The sequence below is a fragment of the Erythrolamprus reginae genome, chromosome 3 (genome assembly GCF_031021105.1).
Source record: "Erythrolamprus reginae isolate rEryReg1 chromosome 3, rEryReg1.hap1, whole genome shotgun sequence".
Classification (NCBI taxonomy): domain Eukaryota; kingdom Metazoa; phylum Chordata; class Lepidosauria; order Squamata; family Dipsadidae; genus Erythrolamprus; species Erythrolamprus reginae.
Window position 1 is genome coordinate 68,316,257 of NC_091952.1, and position 20,385 is coordinate 68,336,641.

General features: G+C 39.9%; 1 protein-coding gene across 8 annotated transcripts in view; it reads left to right on the plus strand.

Moving 5' to 3' along the window:
• The window catches only part of PPP1R12B (protein phosphatase 1 regulatory subunit 12B), a 122,069-nt gene that overhangs the window by 3,792 nt on the left and 97,892 nt on the right, over positions 1-20,385 (plus strand). For all 8 annotated transcript variants that reach the window (XR_011558576.1, XM_070745713.1, XM_070745715.1 and 5 more), the window contains exons 2-3: positions 16,075-16,205; positions 19,122-19,240. Coding sequence is in view for 7 of the 8 variants with exons in the window: in XM_070745713.1 (XP_070601814.1) it covers positions 16,075-16,205; positions 19,122-19,240 (250 nt within the window). In the remaining variant the exon portion in view is untranslated. The remainder of the gene's footprint in view (positions 1-16,074; positions 16,206-19,121; positions 19,241-20,385) is intronic.

The window sequence follows — 20,385 nt, forward strand, 5'->3', positions numbered from 1 at the left end:
CCTATTTTTTACAATTCAATCAGGCCATTTTTGAATGATTTGTGAAAGAACAAATAATGTATTTGTTAAAAACATTGTTTGGATCTAAAGTCCAAGTAACACTGTCTGTCTCCATGTGTGCTATATGTCTGCCTTCTAATAGTCTTTTAGTGTGTCCCCAGTATCTGAGATGTGGATTTTTGCAAGGGTGGAGGGTGGAATCTGCATTTCAGAATGCTCTTCCTAGATTAGTCCAGCTGAAGATATATTTTAAGCATCATTTCAACATCCGTTGAACTCCCTGTTTTCCCAGGTTTTTTAAAAAGTTTTTTGCTTCTGGAGAATTCCAGGTTTTTGTTTTACTTGGCTATATTGTCATTTTAATTCTTTTATTTGGTGCCCTGTGAATCTGTTAAAGACTGGGAATATCTAAAATAACAAAATTTATGAAATAAGTAACATTTGCAAAAATACGATTTTTGATGAAATTGAATAACTTTATTTCAATTAGGAAATGTTGACAATGGAATACAGTTTCTATAGTCTTATAAAATTCCATAGCTTTCTAATATAATTTGCTGTTATAAGGAATATTTGTTCCAGTTATTTGTTCCAACTCTCTTTGTTTCAGTCCTTCTGTGAACATCTGCAAAAGGAATAATGGATCAATTGTAGTTTTCTTGCTGGAGAAATAGCAGAATAGTACCCCAAACCCACCCCCTTTTTACATTTATCCCATAATTTCAGTATTGCATAGTATACTGGGTAGTCCTTCAGATCACAGGAACAGATTTTTGCAGAGATTGACTATAGGAAGAACGAGGAATTGAAGAAAACTTTTTTGCTTTCGTGCCACATATCTAACCTATTGGTTTTTTTTGGTATTAAATCTGCATCATTTGTTTGTTTGTTTGTTGTTTGTTTGTTTGTTTGTTTGGACTTATATGCCACCCAACTCCCAGAGGACTCTGGGCAGTTTACAACCAAATACACATAACATGTAACATAAAACTCTCTAAAAACAATTCAAAACAATTTAAAACCAGCAATTAATAATTAAAGTAGTTAAAAAAATTCAAATTGACCATTATAATATCCGTATATATGTGTACAGATATGTGCAGATATATAACCATGACAGTCCTGGATAATAATTTTTATTATGATATATTTTAATATTGTTCTATTGTACAGGTACTTGTAAGAACTATATGTAAAACTCTTTGACTGTTAGATATACTGTACTTCAGGCTTTCTCAGATGTACAGATTATTTTAATTTCTAGTATTTCACTTAAAAGTTTTTTGTCATATAATAAGAAACCTTCAGAGAATAGCGGGTGGGGGGATGTCCTCATAAGCAGGGGTCCTCAAGCTTTTGCACCTCAGGGATCACTACATTCATAATTTTAAATCCCGTGGACCACTAATACAAATACTAATACATGCTGAAGTGCCTGGATTCCCAGTGATGGGATGGGGTCCTTCAGGCATTCTCTCTCCTTCTCTCTTTCTCTCCACTCCCCCCGCTCCCTCATCTCTCTCCTCCTCTCATTGTCTATCTCTCTCTGACATCTTCCCCCCTCTCTCTCACCCCTCTCTCTTTCTTTTTCATCTCTCTCTCCCTCTCTCTCTCCCTCATCTTTTTGTCTTTTATCTTTCTCTCTCTCTGACTTCTTTCTCTTCCCCTCTTCCTCGCCCCTTTCTCTTTCTTTCTCCCCCTCTCTTTCTCTGTCTGTCTGTCAGTCTCATTCTGATTCTCCAGCATTTCCCTGATGCCGGAGAAGGTGTGCAGAGCACCAACAAGGTACAGAAAAAATGCCCACAAGACCCAGCAAGAGATGACGTTTTGCTCCTGCTATGGAATTTGGAGCAAATCTCCATTCCTCGCCCTTCACTTCTCAGGCCAGGTGAGGGGCGACTGGAAGTGGAGGGCAAGGGGTGGGCTAGCTACTGGTGTGTTCCGCCAACAGGAAGCCACGGCAGGGGGGGAAATTAGCCGCAGGTTATTGACACCCTTTGTTTCAATCCACCCTCCCTGCACCCTTGACTCATTCCGGCCGGTGAGGGCTGCACTGCAGAGTTGCAAGCTTCACATAACTCCCTCTATAGTGGAGATTTCCAACCCCACTATGAGCTGCCTTGTCGGTCTCATATTCCAGAGCTCTAATATTATTTATTATTATTTATTAGACTTGTATGCCGCCATTCTCCAAAGACTCGGGGCGGCTCACAGGGTACAATATAAAACAATGTGTACACAAATCTAATTAATTAAAACTATAAGCTAGTCACAGGATTGGCCATTACCAGGAGCAATTCCTCCACCCGGTGCATTGTGTACCACCAAAATTTTCTCACAGGTTAGTGACCTGTGCTCGTAAGGACTGCTATATTATTTGCATTATTTTAATTGAGGTGTCAATAGTAATCATTGTGATTATTTAAGACAGATTATAGTATAGGTGTCACAATTATGGTCTTATTACATCATTAAATCATTAAAGCTATATCCATATTAAAAAGATTGGTTGAAATTTATTTTGGGGACGCTGAATTTTCAGCAATTACAAATCAACTGGAAAAGTTGGTTTCAGCAGAGATTGAATGACTAATTGTGTGTCAAGTGTTTTCATATAGGAGTGAAACCTAGAATAGATTTTGTCATCTAGAACATTGATTACGAACCTTTTTCCCCTCAGATGTCAAAAGCATATGCGCATACGCTATTACACATGTGTGAGTGCTCACATCCATAGGTCAATGTTTGGGGAGGGTGAAAATGGCTTCCCTACCCTCCTGGAGTCTCTCTGAAGGCCAGAAATGGCCCATTTCCTGACTTCTGGTGGGCCCAATAGGTCTGTTTTTTGCCTTGGCCAGGCTCCAGAGCCTTCTCTAGAGCCTGGGAGAGTGAAAATGCCCTCCCCCACCTCACTGAGGCCCTCCGGAAGGTGAGCCTCCATGTGAGCCACAAATCAGCTGACCGGCATTCGTGACATACACACTGGAACTTAGCTAGGGCAATGGCTCACGTGCTGGCAGATATGGCTCCGTGTGTCACCTGTGGCACGTGTGCCATAGGTTCACCGTCTCTGATCTAGAACATGGCATACAACACTATTTTCAGTGGTGTATTTATTTTATACTTCTTTGTAATGGGGAAAGAAAGACTTCAATATGTATCATTCTGTTCTAGGGGCAAATTCCGTTGTTTTTAAATGTCATCTCTAATCTTAATGGTATTTTTATGACTTTTACCATCATTTGGGAGCAGTAGATATTTATGTTTCTTCATATTAGTTATGTGAAGAATTAGCATTAACTATTTTCTTTTGAGTGTGTGTAACATATGGACTGTATTGGTTGCCAATTGGTTTCCGGACACAATTCAAAGTGTTGGTAATGATCTATAAAGCCCTACATAGCATCAGGCCAGATTACTTGCGGGGCCGCTTTCTGCTGTATGAGTCTCAGCTCTGGGTTAGGTCCCACAGAGTCGGCCTTCTCCAGGTCCTGTCAACTAGACAATGTCGCTTGGTGGGGCCCAAGGGAAGAGCCTTCTCTGTGGGGGGCCCGGCCCTCTGGAATCAGCTCCCCCCAGAGATTCGCACTGCTCCCATCCTCTTTGCCTTCCACAAGAGCCTTAAGACTCATTTATGCCACCAAGCTTGGGGAATTAGACCTTAGCCCCCTGGCTGATGAATGTTCTGTATGGTTGTTGTCTGAATGGGTATGATTGATTTTTGGAGGATTTTAGATTAGTTATTTAGTTTTAATTAATTGGATTTAGCCTATTGTATACGATTGTTCTTTTTATGTGTTGTAACCCGCCCCTAGTCCTTGGAAAGGGGTGGCATATAAATCAAATAGACAAACAGACAGACGGACTAACATTCTAGCTTCTGTTGTATCCATGCATCAACTTCTTAGTTACTAAAGTCATATAAAGTCATATGCAGTCGAGTTTAAATCGGTTTACTTTAAGTTTGTATCTGTTGGGTGCTTGTGTGTTGTTGTGTTGAAGCTGAAGTAGTCATTGACAGGAAGGACGTTCAACTCTTTCGTGCTATCTTCACCTTCCCGATCTTGACCGCTTGCGTCTTTTGCTCCCTACATTCAGCGCTATTCAATCTTGAAACAGTCCACGCTCTCAGAGACTTTCCTCTTTCTCTCTCTTATTTTCCTCCCCCCCCCCCATTTCTTAAGCTGTTTACCACTCTTCTCTTCCACTACTGAACATTCGGGACCTCCAGAACAGCCATGCAGGCCACATTTTCTTTGTGCTGTTTACAAGAGTCCTTCTATTTCAACAGGAACCACACCTCTCCCCTTGAAACCGCCAAGAGAATCCCTCTTTTTCTCGTTCCCTCCAGGATCCGATTTGCCTCTGAGGGCTTTCCAAACACGAGGAAATCAGCTGAAGTGACCAGACACCACAATATGATGTCACCGCTGGAAGTCCCATTAGATCACTGTTTAAATGCAGTAATACAATTTTGTGAAATGTTAACATCAAGAATGAAATTACCACAGTAATGTTAGCAGACTGTGTTAATTGCCTTGACAATATTTCTTAACAAGTTGTACGCTGTAAATGACTGAGTGATTAAAAAGCAATCCTGTACCTGAAGCCTGCTTAGGAATATTTTTTGTTTAATATATTGAATAAAATAATTGTATTCATTTTTATCAGGATTTTGAAGAAAATGAAATTTGTTATTTTTCCTTCTTTAAGTGAGAATATGTTATTTTGCCTGCATCTCTATTGTTTAGACTTGTTGGACTTTGCTTAATAATTGCATTGTTTAGCAACTGTTCAAATTATGGCAGCTCAAAAAAGTGACTTTACAATACCGTGGTCCCCCGATTATTGCGAGGGTTCCGTTCCAGGACCCCTCGCAATGATCGGTTTTTCGCGAAGTAGCGCTGCGGAAGTAAAAACACCATCTGCGCATGCGCAGATGGTGTTTTTACTTCCGCCGCAGCAGCGAGGAGCCGAAGATTGGGGTTTCCCCGCCGCCCACGCAAACTCCTCGCTGCTGCCGCGCCCGCCGCTTGTCTTGTCCGGCCGCCGCTTGTCCGCCGCCTGCCTGCGCGCCCGCCGCTCGCCCGCCCTTCGCCCGCCCACGCCGTTCGCTCGCGCCGCTTCCCAGCTGAGTCCTGAAGCCAGAAGGCAAAGACGAACTTCCGCGTTTGGCTTCGGGACTCAGCTGGGAAGCGGCGCTGGGGTTTCCCTGCCGCCCACTCAAACTCCTCGCTGATGCCCGCCGCTCGCCCTCCCGCCAGCAAGAGGGGGAAGACCCAGGGAAGCCGCCCAGCAGCTGATTTGCCCGGGGCCATCTACGCATGCGTGGCCATAGAAAAAAGGGCGCGCATGCGCAGATGGTGTTTTTACTTCCGGGTTGAAAAATCGCCATATAGCCGTTTCGCAATGAGCGGGATCGCAATACCCGGGGGATCACTGTATTTGCATCCTTGTGGTGTTCCTCCAATCACATGATCACATAAATAGCAATTTATGGCTATTGCAGCTTCTCACAATCATTTGATCGCCATTTGCCCAATTGGCTCTCAACAAGCAGAATCAACGGGGAACCCATTGATGTAGGGACCTCTTTAATAGGATGATATGTCATCTGAAACATACTGAGCATGAAAGAAAATACACATTGATATCCTGGTATTTTTCTTCATTTGCAAATGGCTTAAATTTAAATAACTGTAAGATAACAGTTGTCTATTAAATCACTGTTTAAATGCAGTAATACAACTTTGCTGTCTTCATATATGGGCAACGCCTACGTTCTGTTAGTTTAGCATTAATCATCAGAAGTCTTGTGAATGATCGTGTATTTCTCTTCTATGTGTCAGTGTCCTTTCAGGACTAGCTAAACTTGGGTGATGGATATTCTAAACTTCTGATCTGACACAACAACTGCTCACCGTCCATTTCCGGACCACATGAAAAACAGGCTTCTATTTATAACTTGTTCACTTTAGTCTTCCAAGCAGCTACTGTTGTTTCTTTGAAGTGCCTTTGAACTTTAATTTGACCTATAAAGATCTCATAAATTGCTTATTAAAATCTAAAATCTGCCTGTATAAAATGCTTTAAGAGTAATGTGATTAGGTAAAGTCCACGGAGAGGGTTGGCATACAAATCCAATAAATAAATAAATAAAAGAAAAATGTAACCTTTATGTATTTGGAACAGTTCTAGATGTCAGTACTGTGATGTAACTTGTCAAACATTTAATTTTTTTATTTTGAATGGACCACTTATTTTCCTCTTGGTGCTTCTTGTGCAGATCAGACTTCTAGTTGTTCATTTTATGAAATAATTATGCGGAGGCTGTGGGGTGGAAGGAAGATTAGCATAGAATCTAAAAATGGCAAGTGTGGAAATAATAGTTAGGATCAGTCTCTGGCTTTAGATCAGGGGTCTCCAACTTTGACAACTTTAAGACTGGTGGACTTCAACTCTGGGAGCTCAAGTCCATAACTCTTAAAGTTGTCAGGGTTGAAGACGCCTGCTTTAGATGATGTCCAGAAGATTATGTGTTCAAAATAAGTATCTATCTAGCTGAAATAGTCAACAGAACCTATTAGTTTCCATATTCTATTGTAGCTAAATTGACAATATATACAGTCCCTGACAATAATGCATGCTGGGTTGAGAACAACGCTTATCTGAATGAGATGGCAGCAACCAGTAGATGTTCATAGGTTTCTCTCTCTCCTTCATTTGTTCACTTCATGATCGTTTTGCTTAATGACCTGGTTATTGGAACATAACTCCATCTGAGTTGGAATAGAACTCAGTCACTAAACAATGAATGGGGGTAATGAATCCAATATAAAAACTATTCCTCCAGACATATGAATTGTCCCTTCGCTTTTTGGAACCACTGGAAATTTTAACAGACCCTTGGATCTAAATGATTTTTTGGGGGGAGATTTCATTCCATTCCTGATTCTTAGAAATAATACTGATTACAGGAAATCCTCAATTTATGACCATAGTTAGGACTAGAAATATGATCTTGAAGTCATTGTTCCTTTACATTGAGGCACCCATGTAAATGGACCCTGTTTTAACATTTTTTTTGAAAATGGCAAAAATGATGAAAACTGGCAAAAAAGAAAATGTGAATTGTCACATGACCTCAAATTACTGCATTAGGTCATAAAAGTGAACCAGTTGACAACTCCTGAAATGCAGTCAATTGATTGCAGAGAATTGTGATATTTTACGATCGCCAGAACTGCTTTATGGCTTGTAAATCAAAGTTCCAAGCCATTGTAATTTCTAAAGATCATAAAACAATTAGTCATAAATCAAGGACTGCATGCATACATACATCTCTCTCTCTCTCTATCTCTCTATCTCTCTATCTCTCTATCTATCTATCTATCTATCTATCTATCGCTCTATCTCTCTATCTATCTATTGGATTTCTAGGCCATCCTTATGATTATCTATCTATTAGTTTTAATTTATCTTGGCTTGCAAAATGGGAGCTGTATATTGCTAAGAAACTGTTCTGATTGGAGTAGCATTTAAATCCTGAAAAATATGCAGTAATTACCGGTACTTAAGATTGCTCCTGAGTAGCAAGGCTGTATCTTACTATAGAAAATAATACACAAAAGAATGTTTTAAGCCTGGAAAACAATACTATATGTTTGGGCCTAGTTTTCCCCAAATTAATGAGACAGAAAAGGTTCCTTCTGTATTTTTAGGCAAAATTGGGATTTTAAGGTTTGCGGGTCCTTAAGTCAACTGTTTCACTATTTAAAATGTCTGATATCCTTTTCCTAAATAGGCCCTTAGTTCATTCCTTATGGAATTCAATCCTGCACATGTTCAACAAAACTACAAAGGTCTGTTTTAGAGAAAGAAGCTGCTGGAATTAGATGACAGGGAAATAAATAGCATTTCAAACTGAACCTGGAAGAATTTCATAACAAAATAATAGTAGTGGCAAAGATTTTGGGCACGCTTGAGCTAGAATTACTCAAAACCATTGTATGGTTCCTTGATTTAATAGAAACTGTGCTTTAGATTATTCTTTTTGATTTGAATTGAATTTGGCCTGATTAAATTTCACAGAAGCAAAATTTTCAAAAAACAAACAGGTGCCATTGCTTCAATCTGCTGGTTGATCTGATTTAATGCTGCTGTTTGTACTGCCATCTAACTCTGAGCTTTCTGTGTGGTATAAATTAAATACATCTAATATACAAACCTATATTTTTTTGAAAGCAAGACAAGGCAGTCTTTGGAATGGGAGGATGCCTTATGTTCTTTGAGAGAGAGGATTCTCCATAAATATCACTGGAAAGCGAGGATCTGCAAAAAAAAAATATGCTAGTGATTTCAACAGATTTTTCTAAAGTCCTTATTTGCAGTATGGCAGAATTGATAGCAGCAGCTTTTTCCCCTCCTTAAATGCATAATTTATCATATTATCAATTTAGAAGTGAGTTTTTCACAGTTGCAATAGTCAGCATGCAAACATGGCAATGTATAGAACAGGGATGGTGAACCTATGGCATGCATTCCACAGGTGGCATGTGGAGCCATATGATGAGGGGGGATCTCATTAGTTTTGTTTGTTTGATTGATTGATTGATTTGGAGGGTAGGAAATGAGAAGTAGCAAAAAAAGACAATGTTATGTTATAAAATATACAATGTAAAATTTAATAGCACAATATCAAAAGCGAAATAAAGTCAGTGTACAATTAAAAACAAATTATTCTGCATGAAACTTAGTTCCATAAATTAAAATGTAAGTAGCTAAATAAACTCAATTGTAATAGCTATTCAAATTAATCTTCATGGTTGTCATTTTAGCATTTTAGTGTGTACCGGTGCATTATATAGTGCACTACATGTATTTTATCATCCTTTAAGATGGGAGAACAGAGATGGTAATTCTTCTAGGGATTTTGCTCGGTAAACAGAGCATTGGTTGTGCGTGCAGGGAAAATGGGCCAAAACTGATAGATACTGAGCTTATTGTAAGCAGAACATATTGCAAATTGCATGGATAATACTAAGTTGGTAACCTAGTCAAACTTTCTATAGTTTTCTAAAAAGCCTTATGTAATAGCAGCTTTCAGTGTTTCTCAGGCCATCTGGATTATTGTGACTTGGAATATAAAAAGGATAAAAACAAGAGTCAGAAAAAGAAAAAAAAGAAAGATTATATATCTTTAAAAATAAGCAAAAAGGAAAAGATGTATAAAGATGAATTAAAAAGCTAACATTTATGAAAAAAGTATGTACAGTGATCCCTCGATTATCGCGAGGATTCCGTTCCAAGACCCCTCGCAATAATCGATTTTTGGCGATGTAGGGTTGCGGAAGTAAAAACACCATCTGCGCATGCGCGCCCTTTTTTCATGGCCGCACATGCGCAGATGGTGGAGTTTGCGTGGGCGGCGGGGAAGACCCAGGGAAGGTTCCTTCGGCCGCCCAGCAGCTGATCTGCTCGGCAGTGCAGCAGCAGCGAGCAGACGAAGATCGGGGTTTCCCCGCCGCCCACGCAAAGGGGAAACCCCGATTTGGCTCCTCGCTGCTGCCGCGCTGCCGAGCAGATCAGCTGCTGGGCGGCCGAAGGAACCTTCCCTGGGTCTTCCTCGCTGATGCCCCCCGCTCGCCCGCCCGCCGCCCCCCGCCCGCCAGCAAGAGGGGGAGAGATAGAGAAAGAGAGAGAAGGAAAGAAAGAGATGAGAGAGGGAGGAAGAGAGTGTGAGAGAGGAAGAAGCAAGATAGAGAAAGAGAGAGAGAAAGAAAGATGAGAAAGGAAGGAAGAGAGTGACGTCATCGGGTGGGAAAAATCACGATATAGCGTTTCGCGAAGAACGAGATCGCGAAAATCGAGGGATCACTGTATAGCATAGGTTAAAGACCAATATTTTTTTTTAAGTAGTGATTTCTATGATGCATTCAGATGTGGACCATAAGAGAACAGAGAAAAACAGGAAAACTATTTTTAAAAGTGAGGAAAGAAAAATAATTTTACTTTAGGTCTTTACATCTCTACTGATCCTAGTATAGCTTTCCTGTATCATAAAAATAATGGAACAAATAGGCACATATACATAATAGCTAGGAGTTTATAGGGGGGAGGTGGGGTTGGTTGGCTGTGTACAACTTGCAAGCCACAATTTTTGTTCTACTGTCTTAGGGCTTGCTATACAAAAAGATTTTCAGCTGTTAGGTTTGGCTTTGCCTCTCAAACAATCATAGTAAGGGATTTAAACTGAAGTTAAATAACTGGTAGCATTCTGCAACTCATCAGATCATTTCACAAACAGCCCATATGAGTCATATTGTATTTTTATTTTATGTGTTCTGGGTATGTTTGCTCGCCATTGCATTATTCTGGATTCTTATTAGTAGAATAACTTTTAAATGTATTTTCCATATTGATTAAAATCGCTTAGATCTGGGCAGACCTCGACTCCAATTGGATAACAGAGTTGACTGACAATGAGTCAGTCGAGGTGACTGGGGCAGAGTTTGATCTGGTGACACCTGATGAATTGGAAAAGGCCATTGGAGCTGTGAGTTCCGCCACTTGCTTACTGGATCCGTGTCCCTCCTGGCTGGCTTCGGCCAGCAGGGAGGTGACACGGAGCTGGGTCCAGGAGATTGTCAACACTTCTTTGGGAAGGGGGTCCTTTCCGGATCCCTACAAGGAGGCACATGTGCGCCCCCTCCTCAAGAAGCCTTCCCTGGACCCAGCCATTCTTAACAACTACCAGCCAGTCTCCAACCTTCCCTTTATGGGGAAGGTTGTTGAGAAGATGGTGGCGCTCCAGCTCCAGCGGTCCTTGGAAGAAGCCGATTATCTAGGCCCTCAGCAGTCAGGATTCAGGCTCAGCTACAGCACGGAAACTGCTTTGGTCGCATTGATGGATGATCTCTGGCGGGCCCAGGACAGGGGTTTATCCTCTGTCCTGGTGCTTCTCAACCTCTCAGCGGCTTTCGATACCATCGACCATGGTATCCTTCTGCGCCGGCTAGAGGGGTTGGGAGTGGGAGGCACTTTTCTCCAGTGGTTCTCCTCCTACCTCTCCGGTCGGTCGCAGTCGGTGAAAAGTCAGTGGGGGGTCAGAGGTCGACCTCTAGGCTTCTACCTTGTGGAGTGCCTCAGGGGTTGGTCCTCTTCCCCCTGCTATTTAATATCTACATGAAACTGCTGGGCGAGATCATCCAAGGGCATGGGGTGAGGTATCATCAGTATGTGGATGATACCCAGTTGTACATCTCCACCCCATGTCCAGTCAACGAATCAGTGGATGTGATGTGCTGGTGCCTGGAGGCTGTTAGGGTCTGGATGGGTGTCAGCAGACTCAAACTCAACCCTGATAAGACGGAGTGGCTGTGGGTTTTGCCTCCCAGGGACAATTCCATCTGTCCATCCATCACCCTAGGGGGGGAATCATTGACCCCCTCAGAGAGGGTCTGCAACTTGGGCGTCCTCCTCAATCCACAGCTCACATTAAAGAAACATCTTTCGGCTGTGGCGACGGAGGCGTTTGCCCAGGTTCGCCTGGTGCACCAGTTGCGGCCCTATCTGGACCGGGAGTCACTGCTCACAGTCACTCATGCCCTCATCACCTCGAGGCTCGACTACTGTAACACTCTCTACATGGGGCTACCTTTGAAAAGTGTTCGGAAACTTCAGATCGTGCAGAATGCAGCTGCGAGAGCAATCATGGGCTTCCCTAAATATACCCATGTTACACCAACACTCCGCAGTCTGTATTGGTTGCCAATCAGTTTCTGGTCACAGTTCAAAGTGTTGGTTATGACCTATAAAGCTCTTCATGGCATCGGACCAGAATATCTCTGGGACCGCCTTCTGCCGCACGAATCCCAGCGACCAGTTAGGTCCCACAGAGTGGGCCTTCTCCGAGTCCCGTCATCTAAACAATGTCATTTGGCGGGCCCCAGGGGAAGAGCCTTCTCTGTGGCAGCCCCGGCCCTCTGGAACCAGCTGCCCCCAGAGATCAGAATTGCCCCCACCCTCCTTGCCTTTCTTAAGCTCGTTAAAACCCACGTCTGTCATCAGGCATGGGGGAATTGAGATATTCCTTCCCCCATGGTATGTTTGTGTGTATGTTTGGTTTTTAATAAGGGTTTTTAGTTATTTTAAATATTAGATTTGTTATATGCTGTTTTTTTTTATTGTTGTTAGCTGCCCCGAGTCTACGGAGAAGGGCGGCATACAAATAAAATTAAATAAATAAACAAACAAACAATCAAATAAATAAATAAATAAATTGTATACTAGTTATTTTTATATGGCAGTTTACACTTAGTAGCTATTTTTATACAGTTGTATATAATTTTATTTCTAGACAAATGTGCAGCACAAGCCTGATATTTCCTTAATACTTAATAACATAGTTGCAGAATGTCCCAATTCTGCATCTTGGTAGACATAGTTCTTTACAGCATGTAGGCAGCATTGCCAATTATTTTTTTTATTATATTTCTGATTTTAATAATTTGTCTTTTTAGTGGGAAGACAGTATATTATTACTTGTAAAAATATTTTTGTTCCGTATCTACATCAGTTCTATTTTAGTATTTGGTGCACAAAATTCATTACAAAGATTGCACATGCTGTTTGCTTAAACTTGTTTAGTTTCCTTGAACTTTTGATGTTTGGGACCGACTTGGGAAGACAAACACTTTGTATTAATGCAGACCTCTGATAATGATAAAGATAGATTTTATCTTTAGATTTGCCTTTGAGTCAATGTTGACTCTGGGTAACTGCCTGGATAGATTGTGGAAGTGGTTTGCCATTGCCTCCTTCCTAAGGCTGAGAGACAGTTACTGGTTCAAGCTGGCTTTGTGCCTAAGATGAGGTTAGAATTCACAGTTTTCACTCACTGTGTCTACCCCAGGAAGGAGGCAATGGCAAACCACTTCAAAAATTTTATCACAAAAATTTCAGACACCTCTTTACATAGTTGCCAATGAAAAAATCCCCCAAACCTTGACTCAAAGACCAAAACAAACAAACAAACAAACAAACCAAAACCTGGGTGGTGCAGTGGTTAGAGTGCAGCACTTTAGGCTACTTCAGATAACTGCTAGCTGTAATTCAGCAGTTCAGATCTCACCACTGACTCAAGGTTGACTCAGCCTTCCATCCTTCTGAGGTGGGTAAAATGAGCACCCAGATTTTTGGAGGCAAGAGGATGATTCTGTAAACCGCTTAGAGAGGGCTGTAAAAGCGGTATATAAGTCTGAATGCTGAATGCTGAAAACCTATTACTTTATTTTCTCTAAGTAATGTTTGCCTATTTGCCGATGACTCTAAAGTGTGCAATAGGGTTGATATTCCTGGAGGCGTCTGTAATATGGTAAATGATTTAGCTTTACTAGATAAATGGTCAAAGCAATGGAAACTGCAGTTTAATGTTTCCAAATGTAAAATAATGCACTTGGGGAAAAGGAATCCTCAATCTGAGTATTGTATTGGCAGTTCTGTGTTAGCAAATACTACAGAAGAAAAGGATTTAGGGGTAGTGATTTCTGACAGTCTCAAAATGGGTGAACAGTGCAGTCAGGCGGTAGGGAAAGCAAGTAGGATGCTTGGCTGCATAGCTAGAGGTATAACAAGCAGGAAGAGGGAGATTATGATCCCGCTATATAGAATGCTGGTGAGACCACATTTGGAATACTGTGTTCAGTTCTGGAGACCTCACCTACAAAAAGACATTGACAGAATTGAATGGGTCCAAAGACGGGCTACAATAATGGTGGAAGGTTTTAAGCATAAAACGTATTAGGAAAGACTTAATGAACTCAATCTGTATAGTCTGGAGGACAGAAGGAAAAGGGGGGACATGATCGAAACATTTAAATATATTAAAGGGTTAAATAAGGTCCAGGAGGGAAGTGTTTTTAAAAGGAAAGTGAACACAAGAACTAGGGGACACAATCTGAAGTTAGTTGGGGGAAAGATCAAAAGCAACATGAGAAAATATTATTTTACTGAAAGAGTAGTAGATCCTTGGAACAAACTTCCATCAGACATGGTAGATAAATCCACAGTAACTGAATTTAAACATGCCTGGGATAAACATATATCCATCCTAAGATAAAATACAGAAAATAGTATAAGGGCAGACTAGATGGACCAGGAGGTCTTTTTCTGCTGTCAGACTTCTATGTTTCTATGTTTCCTTTTCTTTTATTCTAATTTTGCACTTAACTTAAGCATTTTGCAGAAATCTTATTTGCTTTAGTTCTCCCATATATCATTTCATCGAACGTCCTGACATAATCTCTTTCATTGAAGCTTTCTGGGAATAACATGTCTCTAGCCACAGTCATCCCTATCTTCAAAAAAGGTGACCCAAGCAACGTTGAAAACTACAGACCAATCTCCCACAATTGTGTCACTCGCAAAGTCATGGAATCCATCATAAACCAATCCATTACACTTCATCTTGAAACTAATAACCTACTTTCCAACAAACAATTCGGTTTCAGAAAAAAATTATCCTGCAATCTGCAACACTTACACTGTAAAAACATATGGGCTACCCAACTTGATCAGGGTAGATCAATAGATGCAATCTATATAGACTTTTGCAAAGCCTTTGACTCAGTAGTTCATGACAAACTTCTTCTGAAACTAAAATCCTATGGCATCTCTGGACCTCTGCATGATTGGATTTCAGCGTTCCTGTCCAACAGACGACAAGTGGTCAAAATAGGTAATGCCATATCTAATCCTGCTCCAGTTAACAGTGGGGTCCCACAAGGCAGTGTTTTAGAACCTACTCTCTTTATACTCTACATAAACGATCTCTGTGACAATATCACAAGCAATTGTGATCTTTTTGCTGATGATGTTAAACTATTTAATACCACTGACAATACTTCTACCCTTCAAAAGGACCTTGACCATGTAGCTGAATGGTCTAACAACTGGCAACTTCAAATCTCTACCAACAAATGCTCCGTCATACACATTGGTAAAAAGAATCCGAATACTAAATTCATACTTGGTAAAACTGAACTAACAGAGGACCCTCACTCAGTCAAAGACCTTGGAGTACTCATTTCCAATGACCTAAGTGCTAGAGCCCACTGTAACAGCATTGCCAAAAAGCATTAAGAATTGTAAACCTAATCTTACATAGCTTCTTCTCTAGAAACACTGATTTATTAACCAGAGCATACAAAACATTCGTCAGATTTATTCTAGAATACAGCTCACCTGTATGGAATCCACACTGCATATCAGATATTAATACAATCGAAGGAGTCCAGAAATAGTTCACAAGAAGAGTCCTTCACTCCTCCTCACATAACAAATTACCCTACTCCTCCAGACTTCAAATACTAAATCTAGAAAATTTACAGCTATGTTGTCTCCGAACTGATTTAACTGTTGTTCATAAAATCATACATCATAATGTACTCCCTGTCAGTGACTACTTCACCTTTAACAACAACAACACAAGAGCACCTAATAGATACAAACTGAATGTAAATCACTCCAAACTTGACTGCAGAAAATACGATTTCAGCAATAGAGTGGTCACCGCCTGGAACTCATTACCTGACTCTGTTGTTGCTTCCCCCAACCCCAAAATCTTCAATCTTACATTATCAACAATTGACCTCTCCCCTTTTCTAAGAGGTCTGTAAGGGGCGTGCATAAGTGCACTTTTGTGCCAAATGTCCCTGTCCTATTGTCTTATTATCCTTTCTATTACTATGTTCTACTCATGTACTATAATACTATACTTGTTTGACAAATAAATAAATAGTAACTTTTAATCTGCTTCTTGGATTCAATGCCATTCCTAAAATGAATACCAAAAGGTTATTTTGCCGGGAAGTTGATTCCCGATTTGTTTGCATAGTGAAAGGAGAACCAGGCTGTATGGAGACATCAGTGGTTGTTGAAAGGAAGGCAGTCTCAGTTTGGGAGTGAAGTCCCTGCTATCAATTACAGCTGTTAAAACCGAAAGTGATATTTGCTTATTCTAATCTTTCTCTCTCTCTCTCTCTTTTCATTCCCACTTCCCTTCTTATTCCAAAGGCCTGTATAGATGAAAACCTGGACATGGTAAAATTTCTGGTAGAATATGGAGCCAATGTAAATCAGCAAGATAACGAGGGGTGGACCCCACTTCATGCAGTTGCATCTTGTGGCTATCTGAACATAGCAGAGTGAGTGAGTTTCAGTGTGACCTGGTTACTAGAAAGAGCACTTGATTTATTTCAGTTGCAGATGTTGTGAGAGGGGCAATAATTTCCAATGAATTGCCAAGCCAGGTTTGACTAAAATAGAGGTAAATTTCTAATTGCATGGATTTGTTTTACAAAGTATGAGCCAAAAGCAACAAAAATTGTCAGCAGTCCTCTAAATCTTCAGTGTAAATGATGGAATGCTCAAAATAAGTAGAAAGATGAGATACGGACCAAATTACAGGATCAAATGAATAAAAACAATATAACATGTTAGAGCATTGCAGTGATAACTCTAATTTTAATGCTCTATTTTAAGACAATTCAGAAATGTAGAAAGTCTTAAATTTAGGGTGATTATGTTGTGTTGGTATTATTATTTAGAACTTTATACTTTAATAACATTGAAAACTCTACATGTAATTAATTCCTTAGAGAATTTCTGTGACAAGTAAATAGGCTCTTTGATACCAAAAAACTATAACATCAGAGATGTCAAATTCTGGTAAATGGAATAGGTTCTAAATGCGCATCAGCTGTTATCTCATTTTGTGGGTTAATAACAACAATAGTAATACAGATAGTCTTTATTTCTTTATTCGTTAAATTGTTCTTCCTCCCCCCCCCCCCCCAGTCTCACTGATACAGGAACTGTGGGTGGCTTACAATATAATAAAAAAGTAAAAAAGGTAATAGTTCAGTAGCAATATAAATGATTAGGATTAAACAGGAAACTAAAAGAAGATGATGACATGAGGCTGGGAATCTTCTCTCTACCCTGTCTGCCACTCCTCAGTGTAACACCAAGCCAATCGATAGAACCAGGTTTTCAGACTTGTCCAGAAGGCCAGGAATGTTGGAGGCAGATCTCACTTCGAGCAGAAAACTCTTCCAGAGGGCAGGGGCCACATCAGATAAGGCTTGAATCCCACCAGCTAAAGTTCTTTGGCAGATGGAGTCCAAACTAGGCTGCTTGTACTGGAGCAAGTGGGGTGAGCTAGTCCCATGAGGATGTGACTGCTCCTCAGATACCATGCATCCATGCCATAAAAGGCTAATTAAAGCTAATGATCAGCACCTTGAATTGGACCCACAGGCAATTTGACAGCTCATGGTGTTACAGCTGAGAGGCATCCAGAAATACCTGGAGCATTTCTCATCAGTTGCATTCTGCATCAATGGTGGCTTCCAAATACTTGGCATATCCCGTGTAGAGCACATGATTCAATTGAGATGTGACCACAACATGAATGATTGTCAGCAGGGCCTCACAATCCAGGAAAGAGCGCAACTTTATGCACTACATAAAGTTTTGCAAAGGGTCTCCTCGACACAACTCTTTGAGCAGGAGTGGTGAAGCTAGGAGAACACCAGAAAATGCATGGAATCTATATGGGGTAGTGCAGCCTCATCCAGAACTAAAGATAATAAACCTCCAGAAGCCAAGGCCCCTTGAACCCAAAGCTACTCCGTCTGACCGAGGTCCAACTGAAACCTGTGGTCCCCCATGCAGATCCTCACAGAACTTGAGAGGGCAACTTATAACGTTACTTGGATCACCAGGACTATATCATCAGCTATTGATGAGACCTCATTTTAAGTCCACTCATTCAGTGACTGTTCAAATTTACTATGGAACTGAATGAGGAGCACTTACAAAGGGTCCTCATAGTTGTGGCCATTGCAGTGTCTTCATAGTCATGTTATTACAATTCAGGCACTAGCAGCTGGCTTGCAGTTACGATGTCACAGGTCATGTGATCACCATTTACAATTCACGTTTCTAACAAGCAGAGTCAAGGAGGAAGCCACCAGAAGATTGGAAATGGTAATCATGTGACAGCAGAACCCTGTGGCCATGTAGGATTTGCCTAATGAGAGCAACTGGGATTGCTATTATAATCAGCAGAGTTATATGGTATCATGCCTTACAACTAAGTCCTGCTCCCAATTACTGTTAGTAAGCAAGTACTACCTGTAATAATAAAGCAAACCTTAACCTTCTGATAAGGTTGATGAACCTCTGATAATAAACATTCCCTAATTCCCCCGTCCAAGTTGGGGGAAAAAAGGTTGAAAATTCCAGCCCACTGGTGATATCATTATAACATATTATTGTCCTACTCCTTGGGTCCTTGGTTTCTGGAAAATAATATGGTCCTCAGTTTCAGAATTGTTTTATTTTACCTATTACTACCGCATTAATATTAGGAATATTTCAGAGGTATGCCACTCTACAAGAATGCTTATTTGAAAACGAGTTATTACAATGGGATGGGATAGTGAGCTACGTATTTACCACTCTCCATTAGCTTTCTTTGATAAATATAAGTCTATGGTGACCCAGGGCAGTGATATGAATAGTTCCTTTTATGGTTGGAACCATTTGAGGTGTATGGAATGCAAACTTCCGAAATTAAAAAGTGGAACTGTTGTACATATTTTCCCTGAAATTAAGTCTCTCTAAACTCAGGGGGCCTTATTTCTGAAAAGATACGATTGTATTGTAATGTTTGTTAATGATCTCTCTAACACTGCAATGGCAAGAGGAGTTTGAGATGAGAATATATAACTTAACCAAACCATAAGAATCAGCTCAGCTTTTTGAACAGTAATCTTTTTTTCGCATAGAAAGATTGGATGAACCAGAGATGCATATTGGAAATAAATGATCCTTTTATGAAATAGTTCAATATTACTAACATGGGGAAAAATTCCTTGGTTATTTTTGAAAGGTTTTGGATCTATTACAGTTTCTCAATTAACTGAGAAATTAAACTATCACTGCTTCTTTCCTGTGATGGAAGATTTATTATCTAGTTGACTTGTCTTATGTGAGAGCCATATAAATTAAGCCTGGGTTGAAGTTGAGTCTCACTTATTTTTCATCCTGTTTAGGTACTTGATCAATCATGGGGCCAATGTTGCTGCTGTGAACAGTGAAGGTGAAGTCCCAGCTGACCTTGCAGAGGAAGCAGGCATGAAAGATTTGCTTTTGGAACAAGTAAAGAAACAGGGTAAGGCAACTAGGCATCTCCTTATCATTAGATTTTGTTTGATGGGTTTTTTTCTTCTTTCTTCAGGAGCAGAGGAGCATGGCATGAAATACAATTCTTAAATCTGGCTCCACATCTTATGATTTTTAGAAAGGAAGATAAACATTCTGAAAATATATAAAAATATTGCATTTGTAATAGGTGATTATTACAGCTTAGAATAGGAAAGGGGAAAAAAGAAAAGAAGGCAAGGAAAAAAACAAGAAACAAGAATAGAATTGTGTAGAATTGAATTTAATTTAATTGAATACTTTAATGGCTAAGTGTGATTGGACAACACAAGGAATTTGTCTTTGGTGCGTATTTGGAATGAGTTTTGTATGATCACATATGAGTAAAACAAAATTTTGACTCAACATGTTGGTTTTCTGTGAGATTCTTACAAAATTCAACTATTCATATGATCATCATCCATTCTTCTTGCTCAGAGTATTTTTGGCAATTGCAGCTTGAACTGTCATTCATTCTTTCTGTAATAGACATTCTAAATATCCTCCAAAGAGGAGAAATCCAGTTTGATGACCGACATATGGAAAATGTTGCCTTATATTTCATATGATATTACAAAGGATCATTTTATACAGACAGCTAGTCCAGAGATACTTGAGAGATTTTTTGCAGTTTGGGGATTGGCCACTTAATGTATAGGAAATATGGATGGTTCCCAAAAACTATAAAGAAAAGTATTGAGGAAAGTGCACATCTTCCCAATTACACTATGTTGTCTTGGAAATGAAGCCAATTTGATTTCCCCCAAATGATAAAAATCTATATTATTAATGATGATGTTTTAGGTTTTCTGCAAACTATTTGTTTCATTCATTTCTAAATATATTTAATTTTCTGTAGAATCTGTAGGAAGTGTCATTTTAAAAGTGTGACTCATAATATTTTTATATCATAATAACCAAAGGCTAGTTGGTTTATTCTTATCCTCAACAGAATTAGCATAAATATCGTTCCATTCTCTCAAAAAATTCATATGAAAATATCTTGATATTTTGACTGTAGAGAAATGCTGAAATAGATAGTTTTGACTAGTACGGGTACACCCCCCCCCCCAATTTTATCTTAAGATACCCTTAAGAATGTATCTTAAGTTTCTC